Source organism: Peromyscus eremicus, chromosome 1 (assembly GCF_949786415.1).
Source record: "Peromyscus eremicus chromosome 1, PerEre_H2_v1, whole genome shotgun sequence".
NCBI lineage: Eukaryota > Metazoa > Chordata > Mammalia > Rodentia > Cricetidae > Peromyscus > Peromyscus eremicus.
In genome coordinates, this window is record NC_081416.1 from 59,142,855 (window position 1) to 59,160,569 (window position 17,715).

Genomic DNA, 17,715 nt, shown 5'->3' on the forward strand with positions numbered 1-17,715 from the left:
GCTTTAACATCAAGTGAGATGCACAGGGGCCCCCATAGTTCCTGTTCAACACCCAATCCCTGGTGCCTATGCGTGTGACATCTGGAAATGGTCCTATAGGACTAAATCAGTCACGATGAAATTGTGAGGGTGGGCCTAGGGTTAGGACCTAAGGAGAGGCCATGTGCAGACAGCATCTGTGATATAGGGTTGCAAACACCAGCCAAGGAAGGCCTGGAGCCCCAGGAGCTGGAGGATGAAAGGAGGAAGGCCCCACACACCCCAAACCTTGGCTTCAGTACAGCAAAGCTGCCACATATGCATTTCAGTCTTTAAAGTTCATTCCTGGTTAGTAAGCCATCCATCTTGGACTACTTGGTTATAGCAACTCAGGAAAGCATTCTCAAAGTCCTTATAAATGGGAGGATTTGGGGAGAATGTTGTCCACCTACTAGTCACCCGCCACCATCAGATTTAGGAGCCAGTACCAGCTCCCACGGGGGCTCCAGCACGTTGATGCTACCCACACTAACCCCAAGGTGGTGTAGATACCATGACAGAAAGTAGACAGACTATTAGACTCTCAAAATTGAAAATGCTGGCATTCCTTTCTTCTATAGTTTCTTTTGTCTTTGCTTCTTCCCCTCTGCCTCTCCCAGGCTCACCAAAGGCAAAGCCTGGTGGTGAAGGAAGAGGCAGGAGTGTCCCGTGGATAGCAGAGCTTAACTGAGTGAGACACAGTCTAGATGCCGCTGAGGTTTGTAACCAGCTATCATGGTCAGCATTGCCAATGCAAGAAACTAGAATTACCTAGGAGATTATAATTCCTGGTCCCAGGGATTGTATTCATTAGGATAACTGATGTGGAAAGACCCTTCTTAGTTCTGGGCAGGACCATTCCCTGGATGGGGGAATCCTGGACTGCATGAAAAGGAGAAAGTGGGCTGAGCACCAGCACTGCTTGGGACTCTAGACTTAATGTGACCAGCTGGTCCTGTCATCTTGACACCCCACCATGATGGACTGAGTGTACCTTGTACTGAGACTTAAAATAAACCCTTCTCCTTTAGGCTGTTTGACAGGTGAAAAACCAATTAAGACAGCAAGCCCTGATGTCATCTCCTCCATCGAGAGCCTTCAGGTGGTTTTAAACTTTTTCCTGTTATAACTAGTACAGAGCAGGAATCATTTGCTAAAAATACCAGACTGAAATTGTTTCCAAAGCAACCTTCACCCAACGAAAAAACTAATTTCTAAGAAATGATAGACCATTGTCCATCCCTGCCTGGGAACCTTATTTGCTAGCCAAATTGGATGTTTTTCTATAAACTGACATGGGGAGGCTGAGGCTTTTACCCAACTCCCTAGCACCCTTGTCAGCAGCAGTGGAGAGAGCCCAGGACTGCTACCAGTAGCCTGATGCATTTCGTTCCTCCTTAGGGACCACTGCTCAGGTAAAACTGGATCCTTGACAGCTGCAGAAAAGAATTTCAGGACAAGTCAGAGCGAAGCAAAGTTAGCAAGAATATTAAACAGAAGAAATAGTTCCATCATGGGAGGCCTTACCCTTTCTGAGGAGTGGATTGGGGTAGGAGGTAGAAAGGAGGTGAGGGAGGGAACGGGAGGAGAGGAGGGAGGGGAAACTATGGTTGGTATGTAAAATAAATTTAAAAATTTAATAAAAAAGGAAATAGTTTGCGCTTTGGATTTAAGCACAGGCATTGAGCAAGAGAGACAGTCTTGGATGGAAGACAGTTCATATGTAAGACTTGAGTGCAGGCTGCTGAAAGCCAGGCTTACCTACCTTCAGAGCAACTGTCGATGTAACCCTGTGGCCAAGTCAGATTGCTCAAAGAATGCAATTTACAGCAACAGTTAAAGATTAAGTTTAAGTCAGGAGGTGGTGGCACATGCCTTTATTCCCAGCATGAGGCAGAGGCAAGTGGACCTCTGAGTTTGAGGTCAGCTTGGTCTACAGAGCAAGTTCCAGGACAGCTAGAACTACACAGAGAAACCATGTCTCAAAACAAAATAAAAAAAAGATTACCTTAAAATTTTAGTAAAGTTAAAAATTAAGTAGTGCCATGTTTTAGATGCCCATGCTTTGGGCTGTGTCTTTCTTCTGAGCACCTCTCTTAACTCAGTCTGTGCTTCAGTCTATATTCATATAATCCAGGTATGATGGAGCATGCCTTTCTTTAATCCCAGTACCCAGGAGGCAGAAGCAGGCAGATCCCTGTGAATTCAAGGACAGCCAGGGCTACATAGTGAGACCTTGTCTCAAAAATAATAATGAAATATCTTTATTAAACTTATTACCAGTTGTTGGTGGGCTGAGCATTTTATTCAAGGAATTGAAATAAAGCTACACACAGATCACAAAGTAGCAAGGAAACTTTATACAAAAGCAAAGTAATAGTAAAGATGGGAAATACTCTGTGACAGTGGGCCACAGAGTAAGAAAGTGCCCAAGGATATTGTCTCTTTTTTTTTCTTTTTTAAGATTTAAAAAATTTTATATGGCTGGGCGGTGGTGGCATATGCCTTTAATCCCAGCACTCGGGAGGCAGAGGCAGGTGGGTCTCTGTGAGTTGGAGGCCAGCCTGGTCTATAGACAGAGCTCCAGGACAGGCACCAAAACTACAAAGAGAAACCTTGTCTCAAAACCTGCCCCCCCCCCCCCCGCAAATTTTTTATATGTGTATGTGTGTGTGGAGGCAGGGGGGCTCTTAGACTGCCAGGTGTAGTATTAGAAGAGGAGTGTATGCACAGACCAAAGCAAATGGAGTTCCTAGCTGTCAAACTATTTTCTATTCTTGTCTACTCTAACCACTTTCCACTCATCCCACTCCCCAAGTGAAAAATTAAGTAAAAACGTATGAGCTTATTTACTTTTCTTAATTTTGTAAACGAAACTTTATGTAGTACATAGTTTCAACTTCAGGATGGGAGGGAGTACAGTAAAATCCAGCGCTGTAAACCTTCTAGACTTCAGCAACCACACTTCATTTTGTGTTTTATTTTTGAGACGTCTCATGAAGCTTAGGCTGGCCCTAAACTTGCTCCGTAGTTGAAAGTGGCCAATGGCTCATCCTCTCACCTTACACGCCCCACCACATTCAGATTTGTTTTCAACGACCCTGTTTGTAGACGTTAGGAAAACACACAACTCTAGGCAATTTATTTTTTATCAGGTGTGTGGAAGTTTTCTAACTATCAGCTGGGTAGTCCCAGGTCAGGCACACACCGTAGACTGAGGGCCCGAAAGCCTTGGGAAGTAGGCAATGCTTTCCCCGGGCCACGGGCGGCCGGTAACGTGGGGAAAACACTGTCAACTGACCCAGGACGCAAGCCTTAGAAGTTGCAGCAGGGTCAAGACACAAGAGAGCCCAAAGTCCTCCACAAGCCCCAGCAGCCCCTTTAAAAAGGCGCGGAACTGCGCGTGCGCCGGAATACACGTCACGACTCTATTTACATATAGCTCGCGGGCTTGAGCGTGGCGCCGTGCCCCCTCAACGGCTTTTGATTGGATGCCGCCTCTACCAGCGCCTAGGTGCAGTTGACAGGCAGCTCTATTGCCAATTCACAGCCCGTTTTGTTCGGAGGGGGCGGAGCCTGGCGACGTGGCCAGTGGCAGGTGGTTTTGTTGGCGGCCACGGCGGCGTAGCCCCGGAGCGAGCTTTCCACGGGCGCCAGTGCCGCAGGAGGCGCGAGGTGCGGTCCCGGCGGGTAACGGCGCGGCGGGCGGCTGGACAGGGGCCGGGGCGGCAGAGGCAGGGGGTGGGTGGCGCGGGCGGGCCGACGTGCCATGGCGGCTAGCAGAGGCGGGCGGTGGCCCCATCAGCCGTCCGGGTGGCGGGTGGCGGCGGATGGCGGGCCCGTCCCTCCTCTGCGCCGCCCCGCCCCCGGCTGAAGGTCAGCGCGCTTTGTTCCCGCCGCCTGAGAGCGCACGCGAAGCCGCGCAGGCGGTTCCCTGAGGGGACAAGGCCTTCCCAGCGAGGTGGGCCCGGGTGCGCCTTGTCTTGAAACCGCTCCTGGGAAGGAAGGGGTTTATGGCGTTCGCGCGGCCGGGCCGCCGCCTCGCCCTTCCGGGCTTTGCATGGTCTTCGCACAGCTCCCTGGTCCGACTCTCCTAGCCCGAGGTGGAGGCGTAGCCAACTTTGTGACACATTGAGCCTTCCGACCCGTGGGCCCCTAAAGGGTGCAGGGACGCCAGCGGTACCCCTGCTACCCACGGTACCACTGGGGCAGTCGGCCTGCGCTTCCTCCTTCCAACTCTGCTTGGCTTTGCTGCCTCGGAGGAATCCCTGCGGTAGCTTGCTGCATGTACGCCACTCTAACAGGCGCACGCAAATTCCCCGGCAAAAAGGCCCAAGTTGAAGTTCTTGGTCCTAAAAGTTACATGCTTTTAAGTTAGTGCCGCCTTCCTGTCATAGTAGCTGCCTCCTCTCGGTGACTAATCTCTGCTTACTACACACCAGGGGCTCCTTAAAGCTCGTGTCTTAACTCTGTTCATAATAGTGTGTGCTATAGGTGCAACAGGCTGAGAGTATGCCTTTACACGAAACGCCTGGGTTTAGAAGCCGTTTAGTTTATGGAATATTTGTAGGTTTGGCAGATTAGCGTTCCTAATCTGGAAGTCCAAAATCTGGCATAAAGTTCTGAAAGAAATGGGGTTTGGAGTGTTCTGAATTTTTGGCATAGGAGTGTTTGGCTTGTATTGCAAATTAAAGCCCTGTTAGGTTAAGTGTGGTGGTTTGATTGTGATGGTAGCTTGAATTTAAACTCAAGTAGACTTGATCTGGCTCAGTTGCTGTTGAAATAAACACTGCAGATGAGCAGTGAGTTTCAGAGAAAAGAGGGCAGTGATAGGATTGGGATATAGTCCAGAATTAAAGAGGGATGGTTCACCTATCAGGGACTGTTGGCGTTTTAATGCCTTTGTCTAAAGTAGTTGCTGTCAAACTCAGGTGTGGCCTTTTCTTTCCTGGGTTGACCAATATTATTGGTTCACAATGTCCTAACATCTAAATGGTTAAATTCTGATGTGTTAGCTTTAAATCTTGAACTGTTTTTCAAATATATGGAATAACTGCTGAAAATGATAGCTGATTCTATCATTTTCTGGATTAATAGCCTTGACCACCAAAATATTGGAAAAGATGTATATATTTTGAGATCTTCTCAGAAAGCATGGCCTTTATGGCTTGTGAGTTGGCTGTTTGGATTTGTGTAGAGAATAGAGTTTACCAGTGTGTAGTTGCAAGTATAGAGTTTACAAGTTAATACTTCTGCAGAGATGCAGTTCTTAGGGATGAGGTAGTTCACCACTTCAGTCTGACTTTGTGTTTGACTTTTAAAATGTTCCAACTAAGGTAGGTGTGGCGGTACACATCTGTAGTCCCAGCTGCTCTGGAACTCAGACTTCAAAATCAGTCTTGGTAACACAGCAAGATCCTGGCTCAATTTTTTTTCCCTCCACATTGCCCCTTAGTGAGAGCTAACTAAGAGAGTACTGACTCCCTGCTTGCTGTCTTCTCTTCATGCTGTGTATGGTTTGAGGCCTGTACAAAAGTTTGTGTTGTGTTTGTAAAAAAAAAAAAAAAAAAAAAAAAAAGCTTATAGAATACCTAAAAAAATTTTGTTTTGGAAGAAAAAAAAATTCTGGGCAAGAGAATAATTTAGGGGCTGAGAGATGGCTCAGCAGTTAAGAACATTGGGTGACCTTGCAAAGGACCCAGGTTTGAGTCCCAGTACTCATAAGCTGGCTCCTAATGGTCTATAACTCCAATCCCAGAGATCCAATGTCCTCTTCTGGCCTCTGCAAGTGGTGCCAGACAAGCAAGGAAAACACCCATACGCATAAAATAAATTAAATATTTAAGAAAGAGTAGTTTAGATCCCTGAAGGTCTCAGGGCTACTCTCTGTGTGGAGTAGGCAGGTGGGTGGGTGCTTTTACAGCTTGGATCTTGGCCCAGGTGACATGTTCTGAAAAAAGGCAGTGGTCATGAGCTGTTGGGGACCACTAACTGATGAGTACAAGCTTTTGTTTATTTAAAAGGAAATGTAAGTGGGTGTGCTGCCTTCTGTCTGTATTCCAGCACTTGGGAGGTAGCTCAAGGCCAGCCAGCACCACAGCAATAAAGATGAAGTGCATTTCAGGCATTGAGAATTGAAGCTGATGTCAGTTTGCTGCTTCTGCTATAGTGGAGGAAGCTACTAGGGGAACCGCAGGGACTTCCTCTTCTACCCCCCAGCCTTTTCATGGAGCTACCTGTTAGTAGTAGCATGTGGAGGCTCCCTGAACCACACTTGGGGGACCTGTTATTGATCACAGATGGGGAGGCCTGTTTAGATGAGTAAATAGTGGAGTCTTGGATTGGACTTTTAGGCATTTTGAGGACATAATTGATGGTAGCATAGGTTTGCTTTCATTTAGCAGTCAGATGTCCCCTGCCTTTGGTAGAGGAAGCTCGGCTGCTTTACTTTGGGTGAATTTGGAGTAACAGGAGGCACATTGTATTTTGTAGTGTGAAGACTACAGAAGATGGCTTTGTGAACTTTACCTTTGATCCTGACTGCTTGCTGTGCAGTCTTAAATTCCTTCTACTGTGTTGTCTGGTGTGTCAGCTGTTATAACTGAGTGTGCTTCCATTCTGTGTCCAGGAAACTCAGTCTAGTGAGATGAGATTGGCTGAGCTTTATGTACAAAGACTAATATATAATTTAAGTCACACTCAGTTACTTCAGAGTTGTAGGTATTGTAAGCAAGTGTGACTAAGGAAATGTCTTCATCCTGTGTCTTCTAGAATTGCCTAGGATAGGTCAAGGTGTGCAGAGGGTTCCTGTTTAGTACCATGGTACTTACAGGAAACAGCAGGGATTAATTGGGCAAGATTTCTGGCTACCTGTTTCTTGCCAAGTCCTTTGCTGAGCCCTGAACTCTGCATTGAGTCAGTGGACATGCTCTGCCCTCCTGGAATTTTCATCTGTCATTAGTGATAAACACTGATGAGAAATTTCAAAAGCAAACAGAAAAACAGTGATCTTCTAGCACTACCTAGCACCTTCAATTGCTTAAATCTAATTGCTTAAAAATATGAGCTAACTGGGGCTGGGGATTTAGCTCAGTGGTAGAGCGCTTGCCAAGCAAGTGCAAGGCCCTGGGTTCGGTCCTCAGCTCGGGGTGGGGAGGATGAGCTAACAAGATGGCTCAGCCAGCAAAGGTGCCTACTGCCAAGCCTGATGACCTGAATGTGTTCCCTGTACTCACATGGTGAAAGGAGAGAACCTACTCATGGAAGTTATCATGGCACAATCCCCCCCTCCATACACACAAAATAAATATGAATTGTAAAATGTTTTATTATTAGTGCTGGGGAGATGATTCAGTGGGTGAGAGCACTTGCTGCACAACATGAGAACTTCAGTGTGGACCAAGCACCAATGTGGAAAGCCAGGTGTGGCCTAGCCTAAGACAAGCTTTAAGTTCATTGACACTCTTGTCTTGAGGAAATAAGGTGGAAAGTGGTAGTGCAGTCCTTGGACCTCCACACACGTGTGCACGGGGGCACAAAACATCACACACATACCCCAAAATAAAACATTGTCAAATAATAACCATGTTACATGTAGGGGTTCTTTTTGGTGAGTTCTTGTTTTTCAGTTTTGCTTCAACAAATAGCACATTTATTGTGTCATAGTTCAGAGGATAGAAGTATAGAGTCAAGGTATTGTCAGGGCCATGTTATCTTTCTTTCTTTCTTTCTTTTTTTTTTTTTTTTTTTTTTGGTTTTTCGAGACAGGGTTTCTCTGTGTAGCTTTGCGCCTTTCCTGGAACTCACTCTGTAGCCCAGGCTGGCCTCCAACTCACAGAGATCCACCTGGCTCTGCCTCCCAAGTGCTGGGATTAAAGGCGTGTGTCACCACCGCCCAGCCATGTTATCTTTCAAAACCTGCGGTAAGGGTTGATGACTGTAGATCCTTACCTGCAGCTATATGACTTCAACATCTGCCTCTGTCAACACTTGGGGGGTCTCCTGTTTTTTTATTGTTTGGTTTAAAGACAAGGCCCTAGCTGGCCTGGCTGGACCTTGCTATGTAGCTGATGGTGAGTCACTACTCCATTTCTTTAGTGCTGGTCTCAAACCCAGGCTGGGTGCATGGCCTGGTTTTTTTTTTTTTTTTTTTTGGTTTTTTTTGAGACAGGCTGACTTCAGTCTCATTCCCTCAGCGTCCTTGCAGGTGTGTCTGACTTCCTGTGGTTTGCTTTGTATTTTTCTGAGAGAGGTTCTCCTGTCTCAGTTGAGGCTGGCCTTAATGTTCTGACTCTATGGCTTCAGCCTCCAGTGTGCTGAGATAGAGATGAGCCACCATACCTGGTTTTAGTTAAATATTATGATAAAGGCTAAAAGATAAAGTATGGTGATATTTGTGCTGAAATGTGATTTTATTTGTATGTTAATAAATAAATGTGCCTGGGGGTCAGAGCTAATAACAAGCCACTTAGCAGAAGTCTGGCAGTGGTAGCACACACCCTTAATCCCGATCACATGACAGGTAGATCTCTGTGTGTTCAAGGACACTACCAGCGTGGAGACACACACCTTTAATCTCAATACCAACCATAGAGACCTGGAGGTCTGTATAGACAGGCAGTGACAAGGAGGTCATGTGGTTGGGTTTACAACCAATGAGAAGGCAGAACAGAAAGTCAATAAAACGACAGATACACAGGAAGTAGCTCTCTTTCTCAGGGGAAGGACGGCAGTGAGTGGTAAGAAGGCAGTCTTGGGTACTGCTCTTAGCTACTGCTTTCTGACCTCTGGGTCTTTTAACTCTGCATTTGGCTCTGTGTTTCTTATTTTTTTTTTTTTTTTTTAAAGATTTATTTATTTATTTTGTATACAGCATGTATGACCAGAAGAGGGCACCAGATCTCTCTACAGATGGCTGTGAGCCACCATGTGGTTGCTGGGAATTGAACTCAGGACCTCTGGAAGAGCAGTCAGTGCTCTTAACCTCTGAGCCATCTCTCCAGCCCTGTGTTTCTTATTTAATAAGATCGTTATATCTACAATAAAGGAAGGCCGTATATATTAGATAATAGACATTAAGCATAAATTAGTTTAAATGTAAAGGCTACTGGTGTGTGTTTTGGATCAGATACACTTTACCTGTTTTAGTTAGGGGGCAGGAAACTACAGCAGTTTTGAGACAAGGTTTTATGTATCCCAGGCTGGCCTTGAACTCAAAGCAATCTTCCTGGATCCCTTTTGTTGTTGTATTTTGGTTTTTCGAGACAGGGTTTCTCTGTGTAACTTTGCGCCTTTCCTGGAACTCACTCTGTAGACCAGGCTGGCCTCAAACTCACAGAGATCCACCTGGCTCTGCCTCCTGATTGCTGGGATTAAAAGCCCGGCTCCCTTTTGTTTTTAACAACTCTGAAACTAAAAGGATAAATGAATGTTGACTAGTAGCCCTTTCCTTTCTTTTTTGGAAATGGACGTAGGCACTCTGCTTGCTGGGTAGTGATTTACTACCCAGCTGCATCTCCAGCCCAGCTAGCAAGACATTGTGTGCATGTGGGAATCTGAGTCAGTTCCCTAAGGGTTTAAGTGTTTGCATGTACACTTAGCATACTGGGAGTAGTGATGGGCTGTGTCCAGTGTCGGCCTCACTTACTGGCCAGGGGAAATTGGGATGTCCTAGGAGCCTTTTCTGATACCTTCTTTGAATAGGCCATTCCTTTCCTCCTTTGACATGGTCCTGAGTTGCTGCGAGTCAGTACTCCTATAGGACCTGAGCACACATCCTCAGCTTCGCTAGCTCATCCTGCCATTTCTGACTGAACCAAGTTACTGTGCTTTAGGGTTCCTTTATGTACATGCACATAACAACGTGCTTATGTGCCAGATACAGAAGTCAGAAGACAACTTCTGGGGGTCTGTTCTATTGTATAGGGCCCAGTAATCAAACTCAGACTTTCAGGCTTGATGGCAAGCATCTTTATCCACTGATCTGTCTCCAGGCTAGTTTTGGCTAGTAGTAATCATTTGCTTATCTTGTGTTAAGACTTTGAGGACCTTTGACTTTATGAAGACAGATAATATATAAAAATATATAAAAACAAATTTAAGAAGTGGCCAGTTTAAAGTTTGCTACAAAAGTTTTTCCTTTGAAAAGTTTTTGATGTTTGGAACAAAAAGAGGAAATGACTCTATAATAGAGCTGTTGTGGTGTTGTCCTGAAATAAAAAAGCAGCATATTGGCCCTGGAAGTGAATCTAAACCTCTGTATTTTATTAACTTAGGATTCCTTGGTGTCTGTTATAATCTAACTTGATTGCCATGTTTTTGATTTTTGGTTTTGTTTTGTTTTAAGACGGATACTTCTGTAGCCCAGGCTGACCTCTAACTTGCCATATAGCCAGCATAACCATACCTTCCAAGTCCTGGAATTACAGGCATGCATCATTATGTCTGGCTCTTGATGCCTTTTAAAAGTAGTTTGCCTGACAAGGCTTAGTACTATGGCTTCATAAAACCAGCATTAAACCTATCATTCCAACCTTTAAAATAAAATGAATGTTTCTCTCATACCTGTAAATTGATAACTCTTTATGACTTTCAGTGTTCGATAAACACAATAATGGATGATGCTGAAGCATGGCTAAGTGAACTGTAGCATGTACTGGCACTTTGCCTTGGTCTCTGTGCAGGGGATAGAATGACAGGGCAAGATAGTCTATGTATGTGTCATAGTGGTGGGCAGGCCTGCTGTACCACTATGGTGAGGTAATTGACCTTCATAATTGCTTCAGGTAGGTATGACTTCTAGGTTATGGATGGCGAGACCTAGGTACAGAGAAAGGCTGTATAACTGGGAAAGGATGGTGGGCAAGTTAAGAATAGTAAGGGGTGGGAAACCACATTTGACTAAGGTGTTCATGGAGACCATGAACCAAAAGTATATGGTAGAAAAGCTTTGGTCTTGGCCATCTGGGCAATTGTGTTTGCTGGCATTGAGAATGGTGAGCTTTGCAGGGTAAATAAAGGAATGTAGATCCTGTGGCCAGTGATTTTGGACTTCAAAGAAGATTCTAGGGTCTGTGGAAGGTTCTTTGGAGGTGACAGAGGTGAAGCTGGGTGTGGGAAGTGCTGTAGACTTGGTCATCTGCAGTACTGTTGTTGCCTCTTTTTGTTTTTCCATTTGCTTTTATTAAATGACTTTTAAAAAGACAATAGCCGGGCAATAGTGGCGCACACTTTTAATCCTAGCACTCGGGAGGCAGAGGCAGGAGGATCTCTGGTCTACAGAGCAAGTTCCAGGATAGCCAGGGCTACACAGAGAAACACTGTCTTGAAAAACCAAAAAGAAAATAGCTGTAGGGCTGTGGTGATCCTAGCATTTGGGAGGCAGAGGCAGGTGGATCTGAGTTCGAGGTCAGCCTGGTGTACAGAGGGAGTGTTCCCAGACAACCAAAAACCCTGTCTTGAAAAAAAAAAAAAAAAGAGAGAACAGTCATGTGATATGTTTTTGTACATTCCCCCCCACACACACACACACACCTCGAGACAGGGTTTCTCTGTGTAGCTTTGGAGCCTGTCCTGGATCTCAGTCTGTAGACCAGGCTGGCCTCGAATTCACAGAGATCCGCCTGACTCTGCCTCCCGAGTGCTGGGATTAAAGGTGTGCGCTACCACCACCCGGCCTGTTTTTGTACATTTTGAGTTTGTTTTGAGACAGGGTTTCACTGAACCTCAATATGTAGACCATGATGTCAATCCTTGAATACTTGCCTATGCCTACCAAACCCTGGATTAAAAGTTTGGGCCATCTACACACAGTTTATTTTGAAGCAATGAAAACCTAATAGAAGATGGAACTGAGTTAACTGTAAAACAGTTGTACATCACTCTTGCTGGAACTGTTTTTCCTAAGTCTCCTGTTTTCCTAGCACCAGCACAGCTTTCAGAAAGTCTCACTGTGTGCACTGGGCAAGTGTGAGGGGCTTTGTGTGGCCTCAGTTCATTACACCTTTAAAGTAAAGAGGCCACCTTGAGATCATGTGGAGTGTCTCACAGTGTTTTTAAGTGCAGATGACATAAAAGATAAGGGCAGATAGAATTAGCATTACTGTGTGTATCTGAAAGACAGTTTAAACAACAGTGAATGCTTTTGAATTGTTTGGGTTAGAGTTGCTATGTAGATCTGTTAGATTTATTGTAGAAAGAAGGCAGATTTGGGTTCTGTTTTCTTACCGTGAAGTCTGTTCACTTAAATGTCAGTAAGAATGCTGTGGATCTAGCTTAGTTTGTAGCATGTATGAAACCTTGGGTTTGACACCCAGCACTGCATAAAATCCAGCATGATGGTGCACATTTGTAATCCTGGTACTAGGGAGGTGGAATTGGAGGGTCAGAAATTGGGTCATCAGCTAGCTACATGGCAAGTGGAAAGCCAGTCTCGGATACATGAGATCCTGTCTCAAAAATAAAAAGTTTTAAAGTAAAGCATGCAGGACATGAAACCTAGATACATTTAATTTTATTTTTTGACATGGTCTCACTATGTAGCCTTGTCTGGCCAAGAACTCTATGTAGATTAGGCTGGCCTCAGATTTATAGAAATCTGCTTGCCTCTGCCTCCCAGTTGTTGAGATGAAAGTCATGCACTTCTGTGTCTAGTGAAACCTACATCTTAAGTGTACCTGTCTATGAGATTAAACACATGAGTGCTCAAATAATTTCAGGTCACATCTGGGACATTTCCTTCCTTCACCTGCAGAAAGGTCTCAACTGCTACGTCTGGTATAGATTGCCATCATTAGATGGTGTTGGAAGAGTAATACAACTTTTTTTTGTGAATGTAACTGTTAACTTTCTCAATTCTAGGTAGGGGACAAAGACGTTCAGATGGCAGAAAACAGGTAAGCCAACATGGACTTTTGTTTATTGGACTTAGATTTAGGTAGGGAGCTAGTGTTCACTGTGTTTCAGAAACTAGAATTGAAAGTTAAATAACTTAAATTTCAAGTGGTAATGGCCTTTTTCTTTCTCTATTGCTGGCAAAGAAATTGATGCCAGATACCAAATGTCTCAGATACTGATATTTGCAGACCTTGTGTAGATATAGTATCTGTGTTCCTTGACCTTTACCCTTCTTCCTCACCCTTGGTGAAGTCCATTAATTAACCTGATGTAGCTACCAGGAATGGGGGAAGGATTTTTTTTTTTGGGAGATGTTCATGGGAGTGCCTGTTTTAATTTTTTAGTTGGGACGTAAAATAATAGATTTCATCATGGCATTTTCATACATGTATCATATTTGCTGGTATTTGCCCTTCATTTCCTCATAGCTCTGACTGCTTTCATGTCAGGGTTTGTAGACCTTTGTCTTCAGGAAGGTATACATGGCTCTCTAGTAGCTGTGAGGCCAGTGTTTGTGAAGCCCATTGTTTTCGGTGATGCCGCATGGTTGGCATTCAGAGTACTGTGACCATTGTGTCTACTGCACAAGGCCACTTGTGTGCGCTGCTAAATAACATGGTAGCATGTTATTTGAGTGGTGTGGTTTAAGTGCTGTAGGCCGATTATACAATCAAGGAATTGACTGTCAAAATAAAAATCCAGAGGGCTGGAGAGATGGCTCAGTGGTTAATATTGTGTATTGCTATTTCGGAGACCTAAGTTTGCTTCCCAGCACCCACATTAGGCAGCTCACCAGCTCCAGTTCTGGGGATCTGATGTCCTCTTCTGGCTGGCCTTTACTGGCATTGCACTCTTCCACATATGAACATATGCATAAACATAATTTTTCTTGGATTTTATTTGGTTTTTAAGACAGAGTCTCAAATGTGTAGCCCTGGGTGACCTAGACCTCTGTGAGCAAAACTCCCAGAGATCCACTTACCTCTGTTCCCAAGTGCTGCGATTAAAGGTGTATATCACCACACACGGAACATAGAAGTTTTTCTTTTTTCTTTTTTAAATCTTAGAGATTTAATGAAAGTGTGGTGGTTCACACTTGTCACCCCAGCACCCAGGAAGCCAAAGCTACTGGGTTAGACCCTGTCTCAAAGCAAAAAGGGGCATTAAGAAGCTTTGGCAAGGGTTACAGGTTAGTGCAGAGCAGCCTGTGTTGGAAGGAGAGTGGTGGGGATGGTCTTTTCAGATGGAAGTCTCCCTAGATAACACAGGCATGTCATTGTCGTCTGTTGTTGTGCCCTAGCCCCTGAGGGTCTCATATGTAGCTCTAGCTGTCCTGGCACTCAGATACACCTGCCTCTTCCAAGTGCTGGCATCAAAGGCATATGCCACCATACCCAGCCAATGTTATCTTCACCTGATCTGAAGTTCCTTGCTGCACGGATCCCTAATATATTGGAAACGCTGAAAATGCCAGATGGTGCTGTCTCTAGGACTCTGTTTATAATACTTTGTAAACTTGTTTTAGTCTTTCAGATGGAAGCCCTGCAGATTCTGCGGAAGCTGCTAAAAATGCCAGTAATACAGGTCAGTGCAATGGATGAAGCAGTGATTGAGGGTTTCCATGTGTGTCTGGGAATCTCTTCCAGAACCACCTGTTACAATAATTATAGTAGCAGTAAATAAAGGATTTCTGTCTAAGAACTATCAGCACTTCATTTAGTGATTAGAAATTCAGACTGCATGAAAGAGAACAACACAACTCTGCTTCTGTGCTGGCCTTTACATAATCTGGGCATCAGAATGTTAATCAGACTTGTACCTTCAACTTCCCTCTCGTTTATTTTGAAGCCAAACCTAGATGTGTCATTGTGTCAATAAATTCACATGCACTGTCTCTCCCCATGAAGAAATCTATATGTGATGGGTTAGCAAGGTGGCTCAGCTTGTAGCATTGCTTGTTGTGCAAACATGGCACCCTGAGTTTGATCCCCAGAACCCACTGGGAGGCAAGAACCAAATCCCAGAAGTGATTCCCTGACCTCCCCACACAAACTATGGAGCATGTACACCTGTTCTCATGCACATTGTATGTCTGATTAAACGCATACACAAAAGAATAATCATAAAATGCAAAAGATTTTAACCTGTATCCAATCTGGGTGTGGGACTGTGATGTAATCCCTGCTTGGGAGTCCAAGCAGGAGGGTCTCAAGTTCCAGGTTGGCCTGGACTATATGAGAGGGAAATCGATCAACTCCATCACCAAGTGAAGGACAGTTATTCTCTTGGTGTCTCCTCATTTACTTGGGGAATAGGTTCTAAATAACAACCCAGTGTTACAAGTCTAGTACAAAGGCATGTGAGCCATCAGAAGCAAGGTGGTTAAAGTACTTTTTGTAGGAGGTGGGTTTTTGGGGAAAGGGCTTTCCAGGAAGAAAGAAAGCTGGGGAGAGAGCCATCTCTTCAGACTGAGAAGTGGGTGGATGCTGTTTCACTCTAGGAGCTAATCTTGTCCCTGTCCGTGTCTTCCAGACACCAATGGGACTGGGGAGCAACATGTAACCAGAGGTAGACCCCTGAAGTTGGTAGTGATCTCAGATCGGGGCTTAGGATTTATCTGGCTACAGGCAGAAGCCTCTGACTATCACCCACCACCCACTTGGTGATTAACAAAGATACTTTTAAGATATGAGTCTCTAAACAAGTACTTTACTATTTCTAGAAATTAGCTAAGCTAAGTAGACATTTGTTGGGGTTTTATTTATTTAATTTTTTTTAAAGAAGCAAATGTGGTCTGGGGCTCTGGAGTCGTCTTCTCCATATCCAGACTTTACACAAGCCTCTCTTTTTGTTTGTGTAACAGCCCTGCCTGTCCTGGAACTCACTTTGTAGATAAGGTTGGCCTTGAACTCACAAGAGATCCTCCTGCCTCTGCTTCCCAAGTGCTGGGATTAAAGGCGTGTGCCACCACTGCCCGGCCTACAAACTTTTTTTCTTAAAGTGAATATTGGCCTAAAGAACTACAGAGTGTTTTTGGTTTTTTTTTTTTTTTTTTTTTTTGTTTGTTTTTTGTTTTTTTTTTGTTTGGAGACAGGGTTTCTCTGTGTAGTCCTGGCTGTCCTAGAATTGACTTTGTAGTCCAGGCTGGCCTCAAACTCAGAGATCCACCTGCCCCTCTCAAGTGCTTGGATTAAAGGTGTGCACCACTACACCTGACTGGGAATGTGTACTTCTAAAACAAATTTGTGGTGGTGAGGATTGAGCCCCAGGGCTTCGTGTGCTAGGTAAGCATTCCACTATTGAGTTACATCCCCAGCTCTCCTGTGGTTTTTTTATTTTGAGATAAGGTCTTGGCATGGCATTTCCCTGCTCAGCCTCTTGAGTAGGTGGGGTGACAAGCCCGAGATCCATATTGGTGTTTGAGTTCTTGCTGCTAAATAACTCTGGTCTCATTTCCAACTCATAGAAAAGCTCACAGACCAGGTGATGCAGAACCCACAAGTGCTGGCAGCTTTGCAGGAACGTCTTGATAACGTCTCTCACACTCCTTCTAGCTACATAGAAACGTGAGTACATTGCCAGTGAGATGTCAAGTGACAGAACAAATATCTCCATGCCTCAGTAGGAACAAGTGTGGTGTTCATTTCTCAGCATCAGCCAGCTCATCTCATCTGCTTGGTGATGCACAGTGCCACCTTGTGGCTCTTAGAGAACTCAGCTAATAAGCTAGTGCTGATAGAGTGCTGGCTGGCTGCTGAACACCTATACCTTTACCCTTGTTAGGAGGCCCGTGTTGTGGATGTGTTGTACAGTAGAAATGAGATGTCCACTCTGAGCAGCACTTCTCAGGGCCTCCCTGTCTGTCTGCTGGAAGAGATGAGCCACCTCAGTCTCCAAGGCTTAGCTGTTAAAACTGGAGGAGACACTGCACATTTCCTCGTGTCCATTTGGAGGCCTTTCTGGTTTACTTAGTGGATACAGTTTGTCTTTGTCCTATTTTGCTTTTCTCGTACTCGGTTGATTCCAGCCTCTAATGCACAGATACCTAATATGCAGTTGTTTGTAGAGTAGGTGGTAGGGTGTAGTGAGGGAGTTGAGAATGATGTCTGGTTTTCTGGCTTTTGTAAGTGTGCATATGGAGTGTCATTTGTTCACTGGGATGGAACACAGGGTGGTGACATCTGTGTTGGCCTTAAATGGTGCTTGGGCCAGCACTGGGTGCTTATGTATACCCTGCATTCAGGTTTGCTGTGAACAAGTTTTACCTGGTGACACTATTTTTGGGAGTTTTAAACAATTTTATAGGTTAATTTTTTTTCTTTTTCTTTTTTCTTTTTTTGTTTTTTCAAGACATATGATTTCTCTGTGTTGCCCTGGCTGTCCTAGAACTCACTCTAGACCAGGCTGGCCTCAGAACTTAAGATCTGCCTGCCTCTGCCTCCTGAGTGCTGGGATTAAAGACATGCACCACCACTGCCTGGCATGTTTTTTTCTTTTGATTTTAGGAGTACTCATACAAACAAAAAAATTAAACTCTGGAACAGAGGCAAAGAAACTCTTAGCTGGTGTGATTATAGAAAATTGTATGTGGGTGTCTCTACAGACTTCATGTGTCCGTGCATTTTCAGACAGCCAACATCAGGGCCCCTGTGCCTGTCAGCTTGCCTGTGTCTGGTCCTCACCTGGGGGTTTTACGTTTGCTGTTTATTATTTCATCCTATTGTGCACATGTAGAGGTCAGAGGACAGTTTGAAGGAGTTGATTTCCTCCTTCCATCTTGTGATTCTCAGGGACTTAACTCGG

At 44.7% G+C, this 17,715-nt stretch overlaps 1 protein-coding gene across 3 annotated transcripts in view; it reads left to right on the forward strand.

Moving 5' to 3' along the window:
- Positions 1-3,592: 3,592 nt before the first annotated feature.
- Positions 3,593-17,715, forward strand: part of Nap1l4 (nucleosome assembly protein 1 like 4) — a 36,471-nt gene continuing 22,348 nt past the window's right edge. Inside the window, exons 1-4 of one of the 3 annotated variants that reach the window (XM_059264157.1) lie at positions 3,593-3,693; positions 12,877-12,911; positions 14,438-14,496; positions 16,379-16,478. In XM_059264157.1, coding sequence (XP_059120140.1) covers positions 12,898-12,911; positions 14,438-14,496; positions 16,379-16,478 — 173 coding nt within the window. In that variant the 5' untranslated portion in view covers positions 3,593-3,693; positions 12,877-12,897. Of the gene's footprint in view, positions 3,694-3,763; positions 3,980-12,876; positions 12,912-14,437; positions 14,497-16,378; positions 16,479-17,715 lie in introns of those variants that run through there. The other 2 variants (XM_059264138.1, XM_059264147.1) reach the window with 2 other exon arrangements.